This window comes from Gorilla gorilla, chromosome 23 (assembly GCF_029281585.2).
Source record: "Gorilla gorilla gorilla isolate KB3781 chromosome 23, NHGRI_mGorGor1-v2.1_pri, whole genome shotgun sequence".
Taxonomy (NCBI): domain Eukaryota; kingdom Metazoa; phylum Chordata; class Mammalia; order Primates; family Hominidae; genus Gorilla; species Gorilla gorilla.
This window is the reverse complement of record NC_086018.1, coordinates 34751443-34776053: the sequence shown is the minus strand read 5'-3', so window position 1 is coordinate 34776053 and position 24611 is coordinate 34751443. Positions and strand designations below refer to the sequence as shown.

The following is a 24611-nucleotide window of genomic DNA, read 5'->3' as shown; positions in this document are numbered from 1 at the left end:
CATGAAGCTTACCTTCTAGTGGAGGGTGACAGATACCATATAAATAAACTAATAAACATGGAATATAGGTGGCCCTCTGCATCCACGGGTTCCACATCTCTGGATTCAACTAACTGCACATTGCAAAAATAAAAAAATAACAATACAACAATAAAAATAATACAGATAAAATACAGTATACCGATATTTCTATAGCATTTCCATTGTATTAGTTATTGAAAGTAATCTAGAGGTGACTCAAAGTATACAGGAGGACGTGTGTAGGTTTTGTGCAAATATTACAACATTTTATATAGGGGACTTGAGTAGCCCTGGATTTTGATATCCGTGGTTACCAATCCCCCACGGATACAGAGGGACAGACTGTGTAATCTCTGGTAGTAGTGAACGCTATGAAGAAAGTAAAGTAAGTCAAGAATATTGAGACTGACAGATTGGGGGCGATGCTTAAATTGTGTGTTTGGGAGGGCTCCCCGAAGGCATGACATTTGAGCTGAGATCTGAAGATCATGAAGGAGAGTCATACAGCCTCATTAGGAACAGTGTGTACAAAGGCCCTGCGGTGGGAACGTTCCTGAGGAGCTTGAAAAACAGTAAAATGACCCAATAGAGGAGATAAAGGTGGGTCCTGGCATTAGCTAAGAAAAGCAGTTCTCAACATGAGCTTGTGTCGGAGTCACCAGGAGGCCTTATGGAAGCAGACTGTGGGCCCCACCTCCAGTGTTCGGCTGGTCGGGGGTGGGGCCTGGGAAAATGCATTTCTTACTAATCCCCAGGTGATGCTGGTGTGCCAGTCCAGGGATCAGAGCATAGGGTATTTGTTCTTTCTGCACCACATCCTCCCCTATTCAACATTGACTACATGCAATCATAGATCATTATTGCTTGATCATCTGCCGCTCCACTGGGCTAGATGGTTCTGTCCACCTCTACGTCCTAGTGCTTAGCAAGCACTCAACAGAAAATTTGTTGAATTAATTCCTCAAACAAGGGTTCTACTCTGGGTCTTGCCATTCCACCGTGTGTTCCATCTGCTGCCCTCCCAGAGCTCTGAGCCTTTGCATGTGCTGACCCATCCACCCAGCATTTGCCTTCCCCTGTGTCCACCTCGCAAATTCCTACAAGGCTCTCCTTTCAGAATATCCTTCCCGACTCCCTCTCCATCCACCCAGGGTTAGGAATGCTCCTCGAGGTGTACATAGGGAGTCCCATATCCACCTGTGGCACAGTGACTTGTCCACATGTTGGTCTTCCTTTCTTTACCAAAGATCGTAGATGAGCAGCCCCCCAGGTTGAACCGGTCAACAGAGGTTTCTACTGCAGCTACAGTGTTTTAAATTTAAGTTCACTGCCAACACTAACAGGTCAGGGGATTTCACACAAAAATCCAGATTCCTGGCTCCTCTAGAAAAGTGTGCAACCCTGGGCCCGTATTCCCACATTGCCGTGATATCTCACCCAGAGGTAAAGCCTGGGGCTCTGTCATCCCCACCCTTCAGTGGATCCAGCAACCAACACCATGCCTGGCTGATGGTAGGCACTCAAGAAAAGCTAATTAATGAAAATGGAGAGACTGTGCTGGATAATGGGGGAAAACAAAGAAACAAACGTTGGTCCCCAGAGTCAAGAGATCTGAGGCTGGTTCTGGATCTGGCTGACTTGTTGCATGACCTTGGCCTCTCTGTGGCTCTTTCCTTTCTTCAAATGAATGAGAGTTTCCACTTCCCAGGGTCATGGTTTCATACAGGAGAGAGGATGTGAAGTGCTTAGCAGATGCCTCACATCTAATGCTCAATCAACGCAAGTTATTACGGCAAGGAACTCAATAAGTATTTGCTCTTTAGGAAGTGTGAGAGGGAGTTCAAATCCATCTCTGCTACTCACTAGCTAGGTGACCTTCGGTGTTTCACTTAATCTCATTTGGGCCCTAGTTTCCCCATCTATCAAATGGGGATGATACAGGGTTATTGTGAATATCAAATGTAAATGTGAAATTAAACTAATTAATCCCTAAAATCACTTAGAACAAGGGCAGCCTTAAGTCTGTGGTCAACATAGGCCAGCTGTGACTATTAGAGCTGCTCAGAAATGGGATAACTCGAATTGCTCAGGAGCCCCCATGGCTCCAAAATTCCCTGACCACCTTAAACCTAGTGACTCTCAGTCATTCAGCTTACCTTCAGTCACAGAAATGTATAGAAGGCCCTTGGGTCCATGAGGTGAAGGGGGACAGAATTCACCATACAAGTGTTTACCATCTCTCTAGAAAGTTCTACAATGCTCTTATGATAATGCTGACTAAAATCACACAGAGTAGCAGCAACAAAAGGGAGACAGTGGGTGGGGAACAGAGAACAGCCCTGGGAGGGAGGTGTGATTATTACCTGCAAGAGTTAAAGAAAGAGGCAAGAAACATGAAAAGTGGCTCAATAGTCAAATACAGGTTTATTTTGGAGAATAAACCTGAGAGGGGCTTCTGGCCAATTTCAGTCAGGAGTGCTGTCTCTTACAGACTAGGAGTATTTAAGGGTTTAGGGCAAGAGAGCTTATCACAGGCTTGGAATGTTTCTGTGTGGAGGAGAAGTTTACTGTGGGGTTGGAATGTCTCCGGTCCGAAGGTGGGTTATGTTGGGGCTGACATCTCTCTGACCAGAGGGGAGGTTATCTTGGGGCTGCATGTCTCTGGTCGGGGGGCGGGTTTATCTTAGGGTTGGAATGTTTCTGATTGGAGATGTCACTTGTGGTTTATGGTCATTCTGACATTAGCCATTAGGCTGATGCCCTTTGGGTTGAATTTAGGCCGTTTTTGATCAAGGAGAACTTTAAAATGGCAGTGCTTGTCCAAGATGGCTATGCTCCGGCTCTGTCATTACCCACCTCGCAAAATGAAGGAACCAAGGCTTCGGAGGCTGCCCTGATGTGTGTCTGTGTCTTAGCTACGTGGAGCTGCCTTGGGAGGGTGACTCACCAAATGGGGTCCTTTAAGCGATTAACAGGGTCACTCATGGTGAACAGGTGGGCCTGGAGGGGAGCCGGCAAGAGGAAGGCAGAAGACCAGAAAGAGGCTTTTTGCTCACTCAGACCTGGGGGTGTCTGAGACAGACTCACGTGATGTCACCAAAGAAGAAAAGCAGTTACGAGAAATGAAGGAGAAACAGACCTTTACCGTAGCACCAGGAATGAATCCCAAGGAAAGAACATCTCAGACAACTTGCATTTACTCTGGATTCGGGGCTGAAACCATCAGTCATTCATAGAGTGTGTGTGTTTATTCCCCCACACAAGGCTGGCAGCCACTCTGAGATGCAGAGTGGCGGAGAGGTGGAATGTTCTAGGTGTCTGGAGGGAATGTGGAACTTTCGCACAGGCAATTTTGCTGAGAGGCTGCTCTTCCCTTCAGCATCAGCCATCAGAATCCCAGGGGCCCTGAGAAAGTGAGAACAAGGGGTACATTCGGCAAACCAGTGACAGTGATGATAAACCAAATCTGTCCAGATAAGCTTCCGCTCTCCCATCGACCCCACAATCACGTGTGCACCTACTATCTCCCAGGCACTCATACGTTTCTCTCTTTCCATCCCCACAACCACCCCACAAGGCGGGTTCTCCTAGGCCCATCCTGAGGCTGAGGGATGAGGTGACTTGTCCAGGCCAGGGATTTAGGTCTCTGACCCCCTAACCACGTGCAAGAGGCACCCCCAACCCGGTAAACGCGTACAGAAAGCCTCCTTGGGTGACGGGCAAACGAAGTTAGTGATGCATTCTCCTTTTGCAGAGAGTAAATGGACTAAGAGGAAAGTACGACTTCAAGTTTCCGAGTCTCACCGCTTAGCCCCATCAAAGTGTTATTTGTTCTCCCTTTGTTCACAAACATCACTTTAATAAAACACCTTCATATTTTAGATTTTAACGCTCATTATATCTTTGGGCTTTTAAAATGAGATTTCCCTGCGGGATGCGGGGCAAGGACTGCATTTCTCCATGCACTTTAATAGCCGCGCTGTGCAGAACCCGGGAACCGGGGAAGCCGCGAGAACCGCTGCGAAGTCAGAGGAAGTCAAAACGGCCTCTACAGCGGCGGCCTGGCCCACTGCGCAGGCGCCGCTCCAGACCGCCTAGAGCCCAACCTGCCCCATTGTAGGCGAACCCACTTCTAGAAGGACAGCGGGAGTGGCGAATCCCTATTTCTCCCGAAGATGGGTCAAGCCAGACTCTGACCAATCAGAAAGCTTCTCTTGTCACCCCTTCTGACTGCTTGACGTGGAGGCTTCTGTATCTCGGGACTCTCAGGCGCAGCGGGGGCGGGATATAAAGCTGGTTGACGTCAATTATAACCACTCGTCAAGCAGACTGAACTTGAAGAACTGATAACTCTACGAATTGCATCTCAAGAAAAGGCTGTTATCCCAGCTCTCTACTCCCATTGGATTTTTATGAGACCTTGAGGGTGGGAGCTTTTGGAGGCAACCAATCGAGGGTCAGCGAGGAGGAGGAGGAGGCGGGGCAGGTGGGCTATGGTTGCTTGGAGAGTGCATTCGGCACGGTACTTGTGATCGGAGGAGAGCCGGATCGTCCTTCCTTGAACCCTCTGGGTAGGGCTGTGCTGAGGGGCTGGGCGGGGAGCACAGGCCGTGTCCGCTCGCTTGCACCTTTTCAGACTGCCGTGTCAGGCCTCGAGCCGGGCCCACCTGGAGCCCTCCCCTGCCCACCCGCCCCCAGCGCTCGATATCCGCCCCCAGCCCAGAAGGGCCGGGCTCGGTCATCCCCAGTCCCGTCGCGGCCACTGACCCTTGAGATCAGCCCTCCCCTCCCCACCTTCCCGTCCCAGGCCAGCCCAGGGCCCGAAGCCCACCCACTCGCGTCTCTAGCAGCCGCTCTTGTCCTCTGGGTACGGCTCGCGGGAGTGTTGGTTACCATGGTGAAGCTGGCAGCCAAATGCATCCTGGCAGGTGAGTCTGAAAACTTGCGCTTGAATACGGTGGTCTCTGGAGTCCAGAGCCTTCATAATTCATTCAGAGCTTTTGTTCACCTAAATTGCCTACCTTTTCCTTTCTCTCTCCCAAAGGCGAGTTACTGCAATTACTGATACAGTAAATTACGTTAGGCGCGGAAGAATGATCTTCCAGGGCACTTCGCAGCTCCAGTGGATTTCCCCCTGCTCCCTGTCACATACTCTGAGACCACCTTCACCAGTTGAGCTGACTCGTTAAAAAATCACTAGTTACAACTCTGGAGAAGCAGACTTGTTAAAACAAAACAAAACAAACAAAACTTAAGCAAACCTTGAGTGCTTCAGCTAAATATATACTGTACCCCAAAGTTAGGCATCAGTGACTTTGGTAGTCTTTACTATGGGATTTTTTTCCTCCGACCTCACCCCCTCTGATAACGGTGACCTGAGTGTAGTGACCAGAGTTTGCAAAAGGCACTTGTGTGTTGTCTTTAAGACCCAAAGTTACTGTGCTGCCCCACTCCAAGAAGGGCATAAATGTTGAGTCTCCCAAAGGCAGGAATCTTTGTTTTGTTGACTGATACATCCCAAGCACCCAGAACAATGCCTGGAACATAGTAGGTACTCAATAAATACTTTTAGAATGGATGAATATGTGAATATGTGGCATGCACATTTGTGGTGTACCCCTTGGATCAGTCTGCACATTTAGAAAAACAATATTTTGGATTATAGACTGCGAAACACATATGCATGTTACTGAGTGCTTACTGCATGTGAAGCACACATATTTCATGTAATCGTCTCACCATAGCACACTGGGCTAGGTACTGGATTGTTTTTCTTTTCTTCTTTTTTTTTTTTTTGAGACGGAGTCTCACGCTGTTGCCCAGGCTGGAGGGCAGTGGCGCGATCTCGGCTCACTGCAACCTCCACCTCCCTGGTTCAAGCAATTCCCCTGCCTCAGCCTCCCAAGTAGCTGGGATTACAGGCGCACGCCACCATGCCCGGCTAATTTTTTTTGTATTTTTAATAGAGCTGGGGTTTCACCATGTTGGCCAGACTGGTCTCGAACTCCTGACTTCAGGTGATCCACCCACCTCGGCCTCCCAAAGTGCTGGGATTACAGGCATGAGCCACTGCGCCCAGCCAGGTACTGGATTGTTCTGATCTTACTGAGGCACTGAGAGATGTCAGCCAAGGTCAACCCCTAGTGAAGGCCCTATGCAGGGTTTCAGCCCCTAGATCTGGCCAACTCCAAAACTCTTAACTCGTGTTTCTGTTGAAACCTGTGACCTTTCCAGGCTTCCCTGGCCAGCTCAGGAAAGAAGTGGTGAGAAATTATATAGAGAAAAAGAGATTCCTGTTTTAAAAAATTCCCCTCTTCCAGACTGAGAATAAATGATAATATTTTTAATGGCTTTTATAATTTGAAAATAAAAGGGTCACACAGAAAGATGACTGACAGTAGTAACTGAATCATACTGGAGCAAAATAAATTAATGGTTCTCAGGAGAGTCTCCAGTTTCCAGAGCACCAGAGGAGGCAGTGTTGTGTAACAAAAGTAATTTTGCCTGTTCCTCTTATTGGCTGTGTCATCTTGGACGAAGCACTTTTTGAGCTTTAATTTCCTTATGGATAAGGTGGCAACATTATTTTCTGAAGTTACTTTTTTTTTTTTAAATGGGCTTCTCTCTGGGTTCTTTTTAAATTCGGTTTTCATCATGGAGCTAACTTACTGGCGCTTTGGGTGCATCAGCTCTGTGCTAGGTCCTCAATACAGGTGGTCTCATTGAATCCTCATAGCAGCCCTGTGGGATTGGTATTATTGCCATCCTCATTTACAGATGAGGCAACTGAAGCCCAGAAAAATGAGAACATTTGCCGTGGGTCACAGAGCTGGAAGTGGCAGAGCTGTATGATCCAGGCCCTGGGTCCCAATCTGATTTTCAGGGCTTTAGCCCAAGCTACTCTGTCCTCAAGCAGTGCTCCTCTGTGTCCTTCTATTTTTTTTTTTTTTTTTTTTTTTGAGACAGAGTTTCACTCTCATTGCCTAAGCTGGAGTGCAATGGCACAATCTCAGCTCACTGCAACCTCCACCTCCCGGGTTCAAGTGATTCTCCTGCCTCAGCCTCCCAAGTAGCTGGGATTACAGGCGCCCACCACCATACCCAGCTAATTTTTTGTATTTTTTAGTGGAGACTGGGTTTCACCCTGTTAGCCAGACTGGTCTTGAACTCCTGACGTCAGGTGATCTGCCCACCTCGGCCTCCCAAAGTGCTGGGATTACAGGCGTGAGTCACTGCGCCCGGACCTTTTTTTTTGAGGCGGAATTTCACTCTGTCTCCCAGGCTGGAGTGCAGTGGTGCACAACCTTAGCTCACTGCAACTTCCGCCTCCTGGGTTTAAATGATTCCCGGCCTCAGCTTCCCGAGCAGCCGGGGATACAGGCACACGCCACCATGCCCAGTTAATTTTTGTATTTTTATTAGAGATGGGGTTTCACCAGTTGGTCAGGCTGGTCTTGAACTCCAGACCTCAAGTGATCCACCCGCCTCAGCCTCCCAAAGTGCTGGGATTACAGGTGTGAGCCACCCACTATGCCCGGCCTCTTTGTGCCCTTCTTTACCCCCAACTCCCTTGGGTAGTTCTTTCACCTGAGTGCAGCCACTGCCTAGTTAGTGGCTCCTGAACTCCAGCCTGTGCCTCAATCTGCAGCCTCTTTTCAGGGATTCCACAGCATTTCCTCTTGGAAGTTTCCAGGGACCAAAAGACCTCAGCCCAGAAATCAGCCCCCTCTGACACCTCTCCACCCACCCCCGCCACACACATGCCATTGGTTTTATTTTTCCATCCATGACCCACAGCCCTACTGTTTAAACTGAGTTGCTCTGTTTTTTCTCTCACATAACTGGTCATTGAAGGACGTGATGTTCAGTTCAAGTGTTTATGCATTGAACAGATACTCGCTGAGCACTTACTACGTCAGAGTCACCGTGCAAGGTGCAGTGGGCCTGCAAGCATGAATCAGTTGCACTCAAGGAAGAACTAAGATGCATGTGATAAGTTCTAACACAGCAAACACAAAGCGAATGCCCTTTGTGTGCCAGATGCGGGGAAATGCCTCCAGGCACAGCTGCTACTTGTTCTGGTTCTGGAGAAGAAAGAAAACAACATTTGACATTGATCTGTATTTTGTTTACTTAAAAAAAAAACACTTAAATAGTACTTATATATGCCAGGCACTGTACATATTAACTCATTAAATCCTCATAACAATTCTGCGGGGTAGGTGCTATGATTATCTTACGTTATACATGTTGCAGCTGAGGCACAGAGAGGTTAAGTAACTGATTTAAACTCACACAGCTAGAAAGTGATGGAGCTGGAGTCTGGCTCCAGAGTCTGTGCCCGTAAGTACCATAATATTCTGCCTCTTGATATACATGGAGATGGTAATAGAGCCTCCTGGGAGGGTTGCTCTGACCTCACATCGTGCACTACCACTGAGCAACGATCCACCCACGTTAGCCACACAGATAAAGATGAAGGAGGGAGAGATGGCCTTCAGAGGCTGTGCAGGAAGGGTATTCTTTGAGCTTTCCTTGCAGAGAATGGACAGGATTTGAATTTGGTCTAGGGGTACCTGGAAGGAGGTGGCCTTGAGGAATTTCCAGGGACTGGGCGAACAGGAATGCAGAGCCCAGATTTGGGGTAAGGGGATTACTAGGGAGAGAGTGGGAAGGTGCGTTAGGGCTGACCGTGGAGATGGGTAGGCTATGAAGGAATCCTCAGTGGGGTTTGTGTGAAGGTTTGCCAAGATGGAGGCACTGTGTTATGGGGGTCCACCTGTTGATGCCACGCACTGGGCGGATTAGAGCCGGGAGAAAAAAGAAGAGAAAAGAAGTGTTCAAGGCACAGTCGGGAAGACAGAAAACGCAGTCGTCATTTCAGCAGAGAAATTTTAATGTATGGAATTGCTTCATCAAGTGTTGGAGAACTGAGGAAGCAAGAAGGCAGCATTGAGATGACACAGAGTGGCGGGCAGAGGTCGGGGGTGTCAGAAGCTTGAAGAGACCCAGGGAACTGGGATCCGGACCCCTGAGGAAGGGGCCCTGGCCGGCTGGTCCCGGCACCTCAGGAGTTCAGTCACCTGCCGCGTGACCCCAGCACATGCCACAGAGCACCAGGACCCATTTCCCACTGGGAGGAGCCCAGCCCTGTGTTCAGGGCAAGACACACCAAACCAGTTCCAAACCATCCTGGAGGGTCCATGCTTTAAGACCACTCCTGGTACCAAGGACTACATAAGTCAGGGGCCAGGCAAAAACCAGCAACTCTACTCGGCATTTCAACAGTGAGGATTTCAGTAGGATGTGAATGACACCGGTGCTAGAGGACTGGAAGAGGAAAAGGGGGAGACTGAGGCAGCACGGGTAGTAACTGCAGGAAGGAGCACCACCTCTCAGGCTGGGGAAGCAGAGAGAAGCATGTGGGGCTCTCAGCCCAGAAGCAGGGAGGAGGGGCCCTGGGAGCCAAGGTGTGGATCTCTGAGAAGAGGGCACTGCCCGCTGGTGCTGTTTCCTCTGGGGGCAACAATAAGCTGGTCTGGGAGTAGGGAAACACACACACACACACACACACCCCAAGAAAGGAAGCAGTTAGTGCTGCTGGGGTGCAGGCCATTGCTAGGGTAGTACTAAGAAAAAGGAGAAGCAGGCGGGAAGAGCTGTGTCCTCTCCCCCGACTCCAGCCTTCCCTTCCTCTTCCAGAACTCCCATTGGCAGAGCCTAACAGGAAGCTCCTAGCAAGGGAGAAATGTGTCTGCAGAGGCCCCTCCCGTGCACACTGTGGAAGGATGGGCTTGGGGCTGAGATAGAAACCCAGCAGTGAGGCTGAGCTAACTGGGGCGGGGTCAGCAGGGAGGGCCAAGCAGAGGTGGGCTGAGACTCAGCCAAGAATGTGAGGAATGCAAGGGAGGCTGCCTGAAGATGGGAGGAAGGAGGAGGAGCAGTCAGAGGTGACCCGTTGAATCTGGGGACGATGAAAACACACGGTGGCATCACAAACAGAAAGCTTGGGTGATGGGGGCAGCCCACTCAGGACCAGGGCATGACGGAGCTTAGCTGTAGACAGACTGAGGTTGGAGGAAGGTCCTTCATTCTAGTGGCAACGCACACGGGTTTTTGGATATACAGACAAAGCTTGGGAGGGAGATCCTGCCTTCTGTCAAGGTGACGAGAGTCAGTGGGACGGAGTGGACTGGGAGCAGAGCGCCACCGATGACAGGCCCATGGGAATGCCCACACTCGGGGGGCAGAGGGGCAGGCAGGTGGCAGGAGAACCAGGCCAGGGCAGGGTCACTGAGGCCACGGGACAGGACTCGGGAAGGAAGGGGTCACTTCAGGCTGACTCACATCCTTCAGAGACGTCAAGGAGGATGAGAACCAAGAAAAGGCCATCGGCCTTGGCAACTGTGAGGTCACAGGTGATCTCGCATCGTGCCCTTGCAGACGTCATCCTCTCTGTCCTGCAGCGCCCTGCCTGCTGTCGCCCCCAGGCCCAGCCCTTGCCCCTAGGGAAGCCTCCCTCCCCAATGAATCCTCTCATTCATTTCTTTTCTCGATGCTCCCCAGACGCCTTGCTTCTCAGTTTGTGCTATTTGAATTTGCACTTGGTCATCCTGTTGCTCTGCAAATGTGTTTATCAGTTATTTCACCTCCCTGTGCTTCTGAGCCCTCATAGCCAACACAGGCGGTTTCCTGTAAGTGTTGGTGACTCTGACTGACAGTCAGAGGAAAGATTTATGAAATTAACCAGAACAAATCTGTGGGGAATCTCATAAGCAGGAGGAGCCAACTTCCAGCTGAATTCAGGAGCAGAGCTGAAGTCGGGAGGGCGGGCGCAGTCAGGGCCCAAGGAAGGAAAGCGATGTGCTCTGTTTGCTCCGAGATGGGTGGGTACCCTGTGACAGTCTAGGCTGTTGTTGCCCCAGATGTCATGGAAGGCGGTGAGGAGGGCCTGGAGGGGCAGCATTAAAAATGGGTGAGAACTCACTTCTGTAATCCCAGCACTTTGGCAGGCAGAGGCAGGCAGATCACCTGAGGTCCAGAGTTTGTGATCAGGCTGGCCAACATGGTGAAACCCCGTCTCTACTAAAAATACAAAAATTAGCTGGTCATGGTGGCGTGCACCTGTAGTCCCAGCTACTCGGGAGGCTAAGGCAGGAGAATCACTTGAACCCGGGAGGCGGAGGTTGCAGCGAGCCTAGATTGCACCACTGTACTTCAGCCTGCGTGACAGAGACTCCATCTCAAAACAAGAAAAGTGTCAGAAGTGGTCCCTGAGCTCTAGGAGAGGAGCAGGGCCTGGGAAGAGCGTGAGGTTGGAATCCTGGGCGAGTTACCCAGCCTCTCTGAGCCTCAGTCTCTTCCTCTGTCAGGTAAGGTTAATGATACCTTGGCGGGGAAGGAATGAATGGGATTGTGTGAACAGGTCCATGAGGGGGGCTCAGCACATGTTGGTTCCCTTCTAAGGAGTGATGACAAATAGAAAAGCAGGACCTGAATAGCTCACTCAAACCTGGAGGAGTTCACATAAAATGAAATGCCACAAGCATTGAAATAATTGTCTTACAAGAGAAAATTATAGGTGGGAAAAGTCAAAACTGAAAAGTGAACAGTGGCAGACTGTTGAGAAGTCAAGGAAAGGAGTGTTGAAGCCGACTGTAAAATGGGAAGCAAAGGTGAAGAGATGGTACCAAGTGATGTGAGTTGGAAGCCTCAGAGGGCGGTGCTGATTTTGCTAAGGATCCAGAGGATGAGAAGCAGAAAGCACGTTTTCTGCCAGGACCTGGACGGTGGAGTGCAAGTCCACGTAAGACTCAGGAGGAAAAGAGGCTGCAAATGGAAACAATCAGCATCAAAGGAGGCTCAGCAGAGCCATGAGAGGGAAAATGGGGAGGGCAAAGGGAATTAAAGATGGGCAGGGAGAGCTTCCAGCACCCGTGACGGGCACAGGAGGAGCGCTCGATTAAATGGCTCCCAGCAGTCTTGTGAAAGGCTCAGGTCTCAGACTGAAAACTGCGACATAAACCTTTAGTTCTGAGGGACCAGTTTCTGGGGCTGTTGACCAGCAGAGGAGAGGGAGATAAAGCCAGTAGGTGAGAGATGAGCTTGGAGGAGGTGACTGCTATTGCAGATAGAATTGGTGGAGAGGCCCCTGGGAAGATGAATCCTTGGGTCACAGACAGGTATTCTGCGATGGAGATGGAGCATAGCATTTGGAAAGAGATTTCAGAATGATGAACATAGCCTCAGACTTCTTGCTTCCCACAAATGCAGAGACCCTTCCACCCCCGACGCCCCACACAAAAAAGTATTCAGGTGGAAGCTGTCAACCTAGGTTGGGTCAGTTGGACAGGTAAGTCTGCCTGTCAGTGCCAGTCACACTTCTTTACCTTCAAGACTTCGAAGTAAACTCCAGTTTGGAAGTGACAGCTTTTCCCCATAGGGCGTGTTTCAGTGGAAGAGCGTCAGTTCCGTTTCCAGGGCCCCAAAGCCCTCTGTAAGCTCTGTTACCTTCTGGGTCAGTTCCTGTGGATAAAAGGCTTAGCCGTGCAGAAATGTGCTCTGGCTGTTGTGAGGTTTGCAGATCAGGTCTCATGGACCTGTGCCCTGCCCGCGGCCTCAGAACAAGTTCCCTTGAGAGGCAAATACATCTCTCAAAACTCATTGAAGTTTTTGGTTTCTAGACTAATGTTCCGCAGCGGGAGAGTCTCAAGTCAGATGAGAACTAAGGCGTTCTTTTTCTTCTTTTCTGATCTCACAGGAGACCCAGCAGTGGGCAAGACTGCCCTGGCACAGATCTTCCGCAGTGATGGAGCCCATTTCCAGAAAAGCTACACCCTGGTGAGCTGGGGTGTCAAGACCTGGCCACAGCTTAAAGAGAAGTGCTCGGTTCACCAGGATGAGTGACTGCGAAGTTCCTTGAGGGAAGCCTTAAGACAGCTGATGAAAGGCTGCTCAGAGGGCCACGTGGAGATCGTTTTTTCCACTAGCCCAGGGTGAGAGGTCGGCTACAGAGCAGAATGGCCACAAGCAACTTGGCCACCACGTGTAGCAGCTCACGTCAGGGCAGGGAGGTGGAGAGGACTAGTTGGTCCCCTCCGACTTCTGCATGCTGAGCTGCTTCTCACAAGAATGAGTCCAGAACAAACCCTTCCACTGGAGATAGCCCTCCTGGGATTGGGGTGCTTGTGTGTCCTCCTGTAACATGCTCTCCCTTTGGGGGCCCTCAATGCTAACATTCTTGGTGTTCCTTGGCAGACAACAGGAATGGATTTGGTGGTGAAGACAGTGCCAGTTCCTGACACGGGAGACAGTGTGGTGAGTGATGCCTTTACCCAAGGGAACTCAGGGCTCCCCCAGCTGGGCCCAGGGTCTCTGTGGTCACACCATCCTCCCTAGGAGAGATGCAGTGCAAGGCTGTGGTTTAGACTTGGCTGAGCATTTCGGAATAGAATCGGGAAGCATTCAAGGGAGGGACTGAGGAGGTGGAGGAGGAAGGAAGGAAGGAGGACTAGTTCCCTTGAGGAACTTGTTCTCTACTATCAAGGTTCTTGAGTCTCTTTATGGGAACCTGAGGCTCTTGAAAGTGAATTGCAAGATGTTATGTTTGTGTGTGCTTTTCTAGAGAGAGGGTTTGTAGCTTTCACCAGATTCCTAAAGAGGTCTGCAAGAAAAAAAAAAAAAAAAGTATAAGTACTTCTGATGAAGAGAAAGGTGAGTTCCCAGGTAACCAATATGCAAAACAGACAATGGTACTGATGTTTAGACCGTGTATGCCGGGGATCAGAGGCCAGCCAGGAAATACCCAGTGCCAGGAGGGAGCTTGTGGGGGAGCCGAGGGGTGATTTCCTAGGGGACCAGCCCTGGGGGCTCTCACATGGGCTGGGGAAGGTTTGGACAGGGCAGGAAGGGTCATCCCACACCCTCTGTCTGCATCACACCTTAGCCATCCCAGAAGGGTGACAGAATGTCCCACTTTAAACACCTTCCCCAGGCCTACTCAGTGACCTCCTTTAGAAAGAATTGTTCTAAGATTTGAAAATCAATTTGGTTAACAAAGTGCAGAATGACCTTTTGGAAACCAGAGCACTCGCCGGCCTGTTTAGCATTCTGTTCTGCCAGGTGGGAAGTCAGCTTGTTCCTGGTATTTTTGCACTCAGGGTTACAAGAGGTGAGACTCCACACAGAAAGTGCTGGTTGGTGCGAGAACCCATCGTACTGCCTCTCTAAGACTCTGGAGTTCGCTCCTTTCCCCTTCATCTTCTCTCGTGCCTGGGAGAAAAGACAGAGCATGTGTGAAGATGTGGGTGCCTGTATTTCACCCCTAAGACAAGTCCAGTGTGAGTTGAGAGTGATACCAGTGACTCGTAGCTTGTGGTTTTTCCATGTGGAGACTTTTCTTGCTTTTCTGATTGTAGGAACTCTTCATTTTTGACTCTGCTGGCAAGGAGCTGTTTTCGGAAATGCTGGATAAATTGGCAAGTAGCACGTGGTCTTTTTCCTGACTGTCACCACCTCCTGCCAAAACGTTTACCCCTAACAGTGCTCACACAGCAGTTTCCCTGCACTGTGCTGTTGGGAAGCTTCCATGGCATTACTCTTTAAGGGGCATTCCTCCCAGCCCAAGACTCATGGCTACTTGGCAAGAAGGAGTGGCTGATGCGTGTGAGTGCCCGGGCCGCAGCTCTGGGGTGCTCAGGATCCAATGGGCCAAGAGCCCTGCGGCTCGGTCCTTGCAGCCCTCCCCCTGCGAGGCCTCCCTTCTTTAGAGCAACACCCTCCTGATGGTGTCCTTTCAGATGGTGTCCCCTACCTCCCAAGACAGTACAGACTGCCTCCTCCCCCTCTGGGAAGTGCTGTAGAGGCCTCAGCCTATAACGAGGCTCACTTTCTGCTGTTCCACTGGGGTTTGCTCTGGAACATGCCCCTGCTGCTGCCCAGGCCTCACCATGCCCCATCCACCCCCGTCCCACCAGCCTCGCAGGATCCACTTGCTGTACCTTCCATGGTAACAGTCTCACTAATCTGGGCCAGTGAGCTAATTAGAAGGTTTGAGTTCTCTAGAGCCCTCCCCTACCTTTCCAAGAACAGCCACATTTTAATGGGAACAGTTTTCTGCCCCTTTTTTTGTTGCCTAAGAGAAGTAGATCTAATGATAGTTATTTCATACAGGGTTGGCTTCATGCATCGGTTCACGACGTTCGCCCCAATTGCCTACTGTGTGCATGGCCTGGCACTGGGGCTGCCATGCCCAGCAGAAGGGAAGATGTATTTGGGCAAATCCAGGCCATGTGCCACCCGTCAGCTCACACCCTCCCCTCCAGCCGGCCCTGACTCCTGGTTCACCCGCTCTGGCTTTAGCTTGATGCCAGGCCTCTCCAGGACCCCGTCACTGAAGCCTGGAAGAAGGAGGGTTTCTTGAGTTAAAACCACGCTGAAGTGTCTCCTGCATGCATGTAACAGAGCTCAGTGTGTTCTAGCAGGAGTTCAAGAGTTAATCTGTTGAGTGAAGGGTTCATCAGTTTAGTCCACGGTCCTCCCATCCCTGACACTGCCAGAAGCCAGCATAGCCTTGTAGGGTGAGGAGGAGCCCTCCAGAGTGGACTCTGGGCTGGCCTTCCAAGGATCTGAAAGGGAATCCAATCTGGAGGGAAAAGGATTCTCTTCGGTACCCTGGGAGGTTACTGGCACCCCGGAAATAAACCAGGTCCTAATTGTGCGAGGTTGGGGGATCCAGAAACCAGGGCATGGCCAAGAGTCACGAACACCAGGGCGCGCACCCACAGCCTGTACAGGGCCATTCTACATCCAGGGGCAGGCAGCAGGACATCCCAGGACTCTGAGCAGCCCCTGAAGGCGACGGCCCCTGAGAGTGTAGCCTTGGCTCTTAATTCGGTCACGGAGCCCTGTCCAGTTGTCAGTGTGGTTTGGATTAGGCTGATGCAGAGATGGCAAGAGAAGCAGAAAGTGCCCTCTGCATTTTAACAAGCCAGCCCTTATTAAGAAGATGCAAGCAAACAAGCTTCCCAGGCTGGCTAATGAAGAAAGAATCTTCTTTCAGGGCTGCAAAGCACAAAAATGTAACTTGCATGGTGGCGGGCTCTTGATAAGAATGAGTGGAGAATGAATGAATGAGGCCAGCTGCAGGTGAAAGCAGATTGATGGGTAGAGAAGAACTCAGTCGTCCCCCATCTCTGTCATCGTTGTCTTTGTTTTTAAAGCCTGTCAGGCCTGGACAAGTCACTTACCCTCCCTGAATTTGGTTTCTTCAGCTACAAAGTGGGAATATTCAGACACTCTACCGAGTTGGGAGGTTTCACAGTGAGGCACGGAAGTGCCCAGCAGAGCCTGGCCCAGACATGAGCTCTTGTCCTTGGCGGCACCGCCCCAGCCCTGCCTCCTGCCACTGAACGTGGCCCTCCGTTCATTCCTTTGGGGAAATTGTTGGACATCTGTGGGTGTGGCTGTTTTCGTTTCTTGTTTCCCTCTGCTCCCCATACCCTTTCCCTTGGAAGGCCAAATTGTCTCCCAGCCTTGAAGTCACTTTTCCTGTTACTGACCCATACTCATCCTGTCCCTCTTGCACAGTGGGAGAGTCCCAATGTCTTATGTCTCGTCTATGATGTGACCAATGAGGAATCCTTCAACAACTGCAGCAAGTGGCTGGAGAAGGCTCGGTCACAGGCTCCAGGCATCTCTCTCCCAGGTACGGGCTGCAGACACCCATGTTTCCCAGCGGCATCTCTGTCCTTCGGTTCAAGAGCACAAGGGCATTGCAGAGGTAGCTGTGGGTGGAGAAGGGGCCCTGGGCTTGGACTTTGATGGCCTAAGGCATACACTGGCCCTGCCGCTTAGCAGCCATGCCAACCTCGGTGAGTCACCACACACACCTCTCCCAGTCTAGGAAATGGGAATGAGGACACGCACCTGGCAGGGCTGTGGGGAGACTCAATAACGGGAGGGTGCTGTAATATCAGTTGTTAATTCCAGAAAGCTAACCCCAGGGAAGAGTTCCTAATTTTCTCTTGTATATGGGGTACAAGTAAACATTCAAGTCCTGTTGTCACTTCTGAATGCTTTAAATCAGTTTATTTTTCGTCCCTATGTGAGATCAACAAATTCTCCTCATTATAGACCGGGGAAAGTGATCTCCAGAGACAGGCTCAAAAATTAGCTGCAGCTGATGCAGCTGGGAGCCGAACTAAATTACCTCTGAATCCCTGACTCCGAGCCGAGTCCTTACATTAGTATTAATGACCAGTTTACAGTTTGCTCCATGTGCTCAGAATTATTACAAAGGCTCACATAAATTTGGCCCTCGCCTTCAGGCGTTTGCAGCCCTTTAAGGAAGCAAGGAAGACAGATAACACGTGAGGTCTAGAAAAAGATCTAGCAGAAGCTGTGCATGAAAAGCGAAGCCCACCTGTCTCTCTGTGGCCCTTGGGGCCATCACGAGAGACCCCCGGCTTTCCCTGTTGGGGGGGCTCACCACCTCGAGTCAGGCAGCTCTCAGAGGATGCTTTACACCCCTCAAAAATAGTGCTCTCATCTCGCCTGCTGTCCTTCCAGACTGTGACAGTGAAGTGCCATATTTTGGTTGTTTCTTCTGAGTAGGTGTTTTAGTTGGGAACAAGACAGACCTGGCCGGCAGACGAGCAGTGGACTCAGCTGAGGCCCGGGCATGGGCGCTGGGCCAGGGCCTGGAATGTTTTGAAACATCCGTGGTGAGTATTTCCACTTGCCTCGTCGCCAAGTCTGGAGTGGGCCTCTGCTGGCAGCGGTCTTGCACATGACCTCACGTGCAGGGAGCTGTTATTCCACCATATGCAGAGTCTCATTTGGAACTGATGTTTACATTCTTACCCAAGATCTCTTCTCAGTATAGCAGTAGCTGCTCAGACATAACAGGAAAGCAGATCAGCCAGCCAACCCTGGGAAAAGGTGTATCTCAACTAGTAAGAAATACAAGTGCTTTGTGTGCAGTGATCATGACCCTTGACGTTTGCATGCAATATTCTGGGTTCAGATGTTGTTGGAACACTGTTTCATGTGGCCCTCACAACCAGTCCTGTGAACCAGAAGTTGGCCCCACAGTTCCCATTCCAGTGTTGAGGAGCTCAAGTGACTTGTCCAAAGTCCCATGATTAGCGAAGGGTGGAGCCAGGATTAGGACTCATGGCCTCTAATTCCCAACGGTGCCACCCATCCTCACCTTGCTGCAGCTCCAGGGTGACTCCAGGCCACAAAGTGCCTGCCAGTTAAAAGAGCAGAAGACCTCATTACAAAAAGCAAGTGATTTGTTGTCAGCATCTTCAGTACACTTTTCCTGGCAAAAACTGCAATTACTTTTGCACCAACCTAATGTATCATGATTTTAGCTGTCCAGCACTGAGGAACCTGCTTCCTGTGCTTGGGAGTTTTAAAGTCCCATCCTCCTTGAGGCCAAGATGCAGCCATGTGACCCAGGCTGCACCAATCAGACCCCTCACGTGAGACTCCACTAGGAAGGGCATGAAGTGATGATCTGCCCTCTAGGAACAGGTGTGGCCCTGAATATCCATCTCAGAGCCAGCAGGGGCCCGAGTGTTGGTTGCCCTGCCCCTCGCCAGGGTTGCTAGCTGGGGAGATCACCAGGCCTGGCGCAGTCATGGTCGTAACTTGGACCTCACCTTGTGGCCTTTAGACCTGATTCTGTGGCCCTCAGAATTGAGTCATGGGCTGGTTAATGTTCCGGAGGTCATCTTCTCATGGGCTGGTTAATGTTCCGGAGGTCATCTTCTCATGGGCTGGTTAATGTTCCGGAGGTCATCTTCTCATGGGCTGGTTAATGTTCCGGAGGTCATCTTCTCATGGGCTGGTTAATGTTCTGGAGGTCATCTTCTCATGGGCTGGTTAATGTTCTGGAGGTCATCTTCTCATGGGCTGGTTAATGTTCCGGAGGTCATCTTCTCATGGGCTGGTTAACGTCCTGGAGGTCATCTTCTGCTCCAGCTTGACTTTGACTCTAGGCACTTCCGCTATTGCGTCTAGGAACCTTGACCGGTGCTGCTGTCTGAGCTTACAAAACGCCCCCAAAGCAGCATGCTTCCTTAGGGAAAGTACAGCAGTAAAGGCAGGCACTCTGACCTCCCATGGTGATTGGCAGAACTCGCCGTGGGAACCTGGACATGTTATTTCACCTGTTGGTGGCTCAGGCTTGTAAAATGAGGATTATAAAATACATCCCTTATCGAGTAATAAATATGAGAATCAAGTAATCTGTTGCATATAAAACACGGATCACAGAGTCTGGCGCCTGGTAAACACTCAGTAGATGTTAGCTTTCTTAAAGTATAAATATTGCCCCTAGAATCTTGTTTATACTGTTATTACTTACTAAATCCTTGTATTCATGGCTTGTGCAGAGATAAATATCACCCTTGCCTCTGGTCCAATTATCACAAATGCTAAATTAATGACGTCCAAATCAGCTTGTCCTGTATAGAGGGTTTGCCATCTTTTCTGCAGCACACCTTTGTGCAAAGCAGTACGCGGTAGTGCGCTAGCAAACAGGATTTCAGTATTCTCCCTTCCTCCATTCATTTGTGAAATTGTCCCTGCACCCCAATATTCCATATTCCCTACAACGCTTGATAGAACTCAGAAATTAAAACCCACCCCAACCTCCAAAACATGAGTCACCAAAGGCCAGTGGGCTACGGGTTAAACTCTGTTGAGGTGTTGAAGTGGGTGGGTGGGTGTGAACTACGCTTGAAGAGGCTGCAGTAAGCACTTGCTATTACCTGTGCAAGTTAACTAGTCCCCCCTGAGTTGAGGCTCAGAGAAGCACCACTGGCAGCTTGGTTAAGACAGCTGTAATTAAAAGGGAAATATAACCAAACGCAGCTTGAGACGCAGCCAAGGCCTGACGCCAAGCCCATCTCCTCCTCTCTTCTGCCTCAACACCGCAGTGACCATCCTGCTGACCCAAAGGAGGTCCCTACAAACAAGTGCAAGAACAATCCGCGCTGATCACTGCCCTCCCAGGCAAGCGAGGAGTGGGGAAGTAACGTTTGATGAGGGCCTACTGTGTGCTAAGTGTTTTGCACACATTATTTGTTTAGGCTTCGTAACAGCCCTACAAGGTAACACTCCTGTGTTGTATAGATGACAGACTCAGAAAGGTTGTGTAGCTTGCCCTGGTGGCATAGTTAAACGAGGGCTAGAAACAGGACTAGGAGTTAGGCCTGTCCAGCTGGAAAACTTGGGTTTTCTAGAAGGGGTACCCTGGCCTCCTGCGGAGCCTACTGTGGGACTCTGCAGAACACAATTCAAGGCCAGACTGAACACTAGCCTGAACCTGCCCTGAGAATCCCTCTAAGCCGACCTACTCCACAGCTGTCCTGACTGTGTAAGCGAGATGATGATTAGTGATCAGACGAAAGGATTCCTGTCATTGGTAACCCTCTCAAAGTATTTGGAAAACAGTTCAATTTTCATCTATTTCAGAAGCACGCCGTGGTGTCTATTGAGGCTCACCTGCGTTGAATTCCTTCCTTTTTATGTTGAGATCTCCCAAGATTGCGTTGTGGAGTGTTTTCAAATCCATTTTGAAATCCCCGTGCGTGAGCTATGCAGGCCTCAGTCTTCTTCCATTCCATTCTTAACTCTACTTTCGACGGAAGCAGTGTTTTACCCCGACACTGGCTTGCCTAGGACCTTGCGCTCTGCACAACTAGCAGGGCCCGGCAGGATGTACTGAATTCTTGCTCTCGTGTCCAGCTGGAGGGTGATGGCTTTCAAGTCCTTGGCTGTTGGGAGCTTACTATAAATGTTCGTCTTGGCTACCAACTCTCCACTCTTTCCTCGGCACTCTCTCAGCATTGCCACCACTGTCTTTCCTCTTGGCCAACTGTTTTCTTTGCTTAGGCTTTCCCTTGCTAGAAAGTCCAGGTAACTTTCTCCATGGGACCTGGTTTCCTTCGCACATCCCAGCTGGCCTCGAGGAAAGGTAGCTCTTCCCAAATCAGAGAATCTGGATGCTGGGCTGGGCTCTGCACCAACCAGCTGGGCTGCTTCACCCGCTGGGCCCCAAACTACTCATCTGTGAAGCGAAGGCACCGCGCTTGATGCCTTCTGCAACGTTCTTCAGTTTGGAAATCCTTCTGTTTCATTGGGGATATATCACGGCCTCTTCTCAAGGTTGCACTTTTGCCAGCTGCCAGGGATCGTCTCAAAACAGGTTCTTAGTGCGTTCATAGCTTGAGCTACTGTCTTGAAAGTAGTACATTCCTTTTTCTGCCAACTTTTTTCTGAGAAAGTTTTTGAATGCACACGTGCACCCATAGAGTGAGAGTGGCTGTTAAGAGAGAGGGCGCCATTTCCTTTCCCCTCCAGCCTGTCCCTGTGCACCCTGGAGGGGCCCGTTTTTTCCACCTCTTAGATAAAATCTAGGGCAAGTTCCTGAACTTCTCTTTTCTCTCTCAGGTCACAAAAATTCTTTTGGGCTCCTTTAGTCACAAAGATATTCATGATTTCAGGTATTAAAGTGCCCAGCCCTGGGTGATTGTCAAAATTCTGAACTTGATTTAAAGCCGCACCTCCTCTCAGTCTTTGGGAGGGAGAGACCGGAGCCAGGAGTGCAGCGTGTTTGTTGGGGTCTGTCGTGGCCCACTCCACACCTGCTGGGTGGATCCGGCTGGTGCCCCATGGGTGCCTCTGAGATTCCCCTCCCCACCCCATCAGTGGCGCTGTCTCACCTGCAGGCTGCTTCTCACAGGTGGTCCCCCCTCACTCCTCCTGCAGCCCCAGTTCCTGGCTATTCATTCTTATTGGGACCCGTCACCCTCCTGGAGGCGGTCCCAGCCGAGCCCCCTTAAGACAGCACCAGGCTGGCTCCACTTGGCCCCCGCTGGTTCAGGGAAGTGCTGCTGCAGCCGTTTAGTTTGACAAAGGAGTCAGCGAGGCCGTCTCATTGGTAGCCCTCTCCTGGCTTGCCCAGCCGCCACCTCACCTCGATTCCTCCCAGGCCTGGGTCCAGCACCAGCCTAGGAAGAGGGTGCCCCATGCTGTCTAGCTCTTCTTCGGGATGGGGGGCTCCCGGTTGCTTGGTATTTTGCTTTGGCCTTTGGAGCCTCAGTCAAAACTAAGCGAGGAAAGGTGTCATTTTCACATCTCGTCACACGTACAGTGACTGCAACTAAAAGCACAGGCTTTGTAGAAACAGACGTGGGTTCAGGCCCCAGCTCCACCATTCACAAGGTGTGTGACTTCCTGCAAGGTACCTTCATCTCTGAGTTACCTGACTCCATCTGAGTTTCCTTCTTGTAAAACTGGCATCCATGAAAGTGGCTACCTCGAAGAGTGTGAAGATGAAATGAGGTAGAAAGTAGGTAGCCCCCGAATGAGGGAAGCATTGAGTGAGAGCTGGCCCTCTGACCCTTCTAAAAGTAACACAACCAACTTTTTAAACTGTCTTTCCAGAAAGAGATGGAAAACCTGGAAGCCCCTTTCCACTGCCTGGCCAAGCAGTTCCACCAGCTGTACCGGGAGAAGGTGGAGGTTTTCCGGGCGCTGGCGTGACGAGCTGGAGCAGATCGTGCTGCACAACCAGAGAAGACAGAATTACCTCTGCTCTTTTAATATATAATGATGGCTTTAAATAAAATTAGGAGAAAATGTCGAAGCAGCAGCTCCTTCCACTCTTGGCCTGGGTGGCCCTAGTTCCACTGTACACTTTGGCCACTGCGTCACTGCCGGTTCCAGGGCAGCCGGGAGCCCCACTCGGGACCCTGGCCCTCCCTTCTGTGAGGCTGGTGCTTCGGGACGTCGCCTTGCTCGAGGGGGTGGTCCTGCCCACTGCGCGGCAGGGTGCACCGGCTCCCTAAAGGGCCTGCTACTGCAAAAGCGAAGCCCGCAGTGGGTATTGAAAGGGCCTGGCCCAGCGTTTGCTTACGGTTTCCCACAGCTGAAATGCCCAGCTCAGAACCTGTCCCAAAGCTGAGATGGGGCTGATGGCCCCCTTATTCTGACAGAGTCCGTTCTGCTGCTTGCTCCTGGCTAGCCAGATGCCCCACCTCCCTGGAGGTGGTTCCTGTCACTGGCAGAACAGTGCCCTCTGCCGGCCTTCCTTGGTGCCTGTCTCTTGGTGGCAGGTCCAGCCTCTATGGCTGCAGGGAAGCCTGAGCGCAGGGAGGCCAGGGCTCCTGCCTGCCTCGGAGGCTGGGCAGCTGGCATCATTATTTGCACTGAGCTTGACTGTTCTCCATCCTGTCTCTGCTGCCAGATTAATCTTCTAAAACACCACTTTCATCGTCTCACTCCCCTGATTAAAGACCCATAGAGGTGCATCACCACCTTTTACATCAGGATGCCGGCCAAGGTCTGGCATCCAAGGCCTTCCCTGACTGTCACCCTCCCCCAGGGGTCTCGGCTTCTTTCAGCCCCCGTGCCCCAGAGGACTTCATCACTCTCCCTCCACAGGAGCGAGGCGCGTCATGCAGAGTGCCAGCGTTGGGGTGGACCGACCTGGGCCTGTCCCAGTGATAATGGCAATAATGGAAATTGCCCTGGTTCCTGTTTACGACCTGCCATGTCTCTACATGAGCTAAGCACGTGTCATATATTCGCTAATTTAGTCCTTACAGCGCAGAGTCTTACCATCCCCCTTTTACAAATGAGGAGCTGGAGTCAGAGAATTAAGACACTTAGCCAAGGGGTGGCCGAGCCAGGATCGTGGACGCCAGAGCCCGGCTCCCAGCCACCGTCCTCTTCTGCCTCCTCCTGAGCTTGGCTGGGAGCAGGTGGGGGTTAGGCTGCCTCTCAAGGTCACTGTGAGAAGTGAAGTAACGGGTGTGCAGGGCATCTGGGCACACGGTGTCAGCCAAGGTCAGGCTCTCGCGTCCCCCTTCTTTTCCTGTTACTCAACATGAAGTCACTGTAGCGGCCGCGTCATGCCTTCAGCAAGTAGTTACCAAGGGCCTACCATTTGCCGGGCATTTTCCTAGGCACTAGCAATGCCAGGCTGCTGGTTTCGTGTCACATGTTCCAAAAGGGAAGGCTCACCAAGGGGATGCAGCGGGGACATTTCCGGTTGCCCTAGAATTGGTTACCAGGGCCACAGCTGTGGACAAAGATGCTAAATAAACCACCTCCTAAAGAGATCATGGAAGCTTAGGGCCAGCCCCCTTCCCCATGGCCCTAGTAGAGGTGGAAGAATTGGTCCTGCTGCTGTGAGCTCCCCTTCCCCCTACTCCCCACTCCTCCCTGTCTGTATAAGATTGGAATGGTCAAGAGAGAAGGGAGTGAGGGTGGCCACTGTGTTGGTGAGTGGGTGCCCCCCCATCACCCTCTTGCCCTGCCAAGGGAAGGAGGCCCAAGAGGATCCTCCTGAGACGGGATGCTGCCAGGAAGAGGGGGCTGGCACCACACCCCCAGCCGGATGCTCTCTGAGCTGCAGGAACCTGGTGCCAGCTGCAGCACAGGGTGGTGAGGGCACTCTTGGGAAGCTCAGCACACATCCCCAGAGCTGTTTGGTCCCCTCTGGGGGGCGTTCCGTGGGGAGAGGCTTGGGGAGAAGCCTGCACCAGCAACGGGAAAAGCAAGGACCACGT

The 24611-nt window shown here is 51.1% G+C and overlaps 1 protein-coding gene across 2 annotated transcripts; it reads left to right on the top strand.

Moving 5' to 3' along the window:
* Positions 1-4467: 4467 nt before the first annotated feature.
* On the top strand, positions 4468-22684 carry IFT27 (intraflagellar transport 27). 2 transcript variants are annotated; one of them, XM_031005580.3, is made up of 8 exons: positions 4481-4592; positions 4829-4949; positions 12782-12861; positions 13279-13338; positions 14439-14498; positions 16609-16726; positions 17635-17744; positions 22483-22684. In XM_031005580.3, exons 2-8 carry the CDS (start codon positions 4916-4918, stop codon positions 22579-22581), a joined length of 561 nt encoding a protein of 186 aa, XP_030861440.1. In that variant the 5' UTR covers positions 4481-4592; positions 4829-4915; the 3' UTR covers positions 22582-22684. The 2 variants fall into 2 exon arrangements, with proteins under 2 accessions (XP_030861441.1, XP_030861440.1); XM_031005581.3 differs by having other exon boundaries at positions 4468-4949.
* The last annotated feature ends 1927 nt before the right edge of the window (positions 22685-24611 follow it).

Coding starts and splice junctions, on each gene's coding strand:
- IFT27 (XM_031005581.3), top strand. CDS start 4,916: ATGGTGAAGCTGGCAGCCAAATGCATCCTGGCAG. Junction 14,499..16,608: donor CGGAAATGCTGGATAAATTG/GCAAGTAGCACG, acceptor CCTCTTGCACAG/TGGGAGAGTCCCAATGTCTT. Junction 16,727..17,634: donor TCCAGGCATCTCTCTCCCAG/GTACGGGCTGCA, acceptor TCTTCTGAGTAG/GTGTTTTAGTTGGGAACAAG.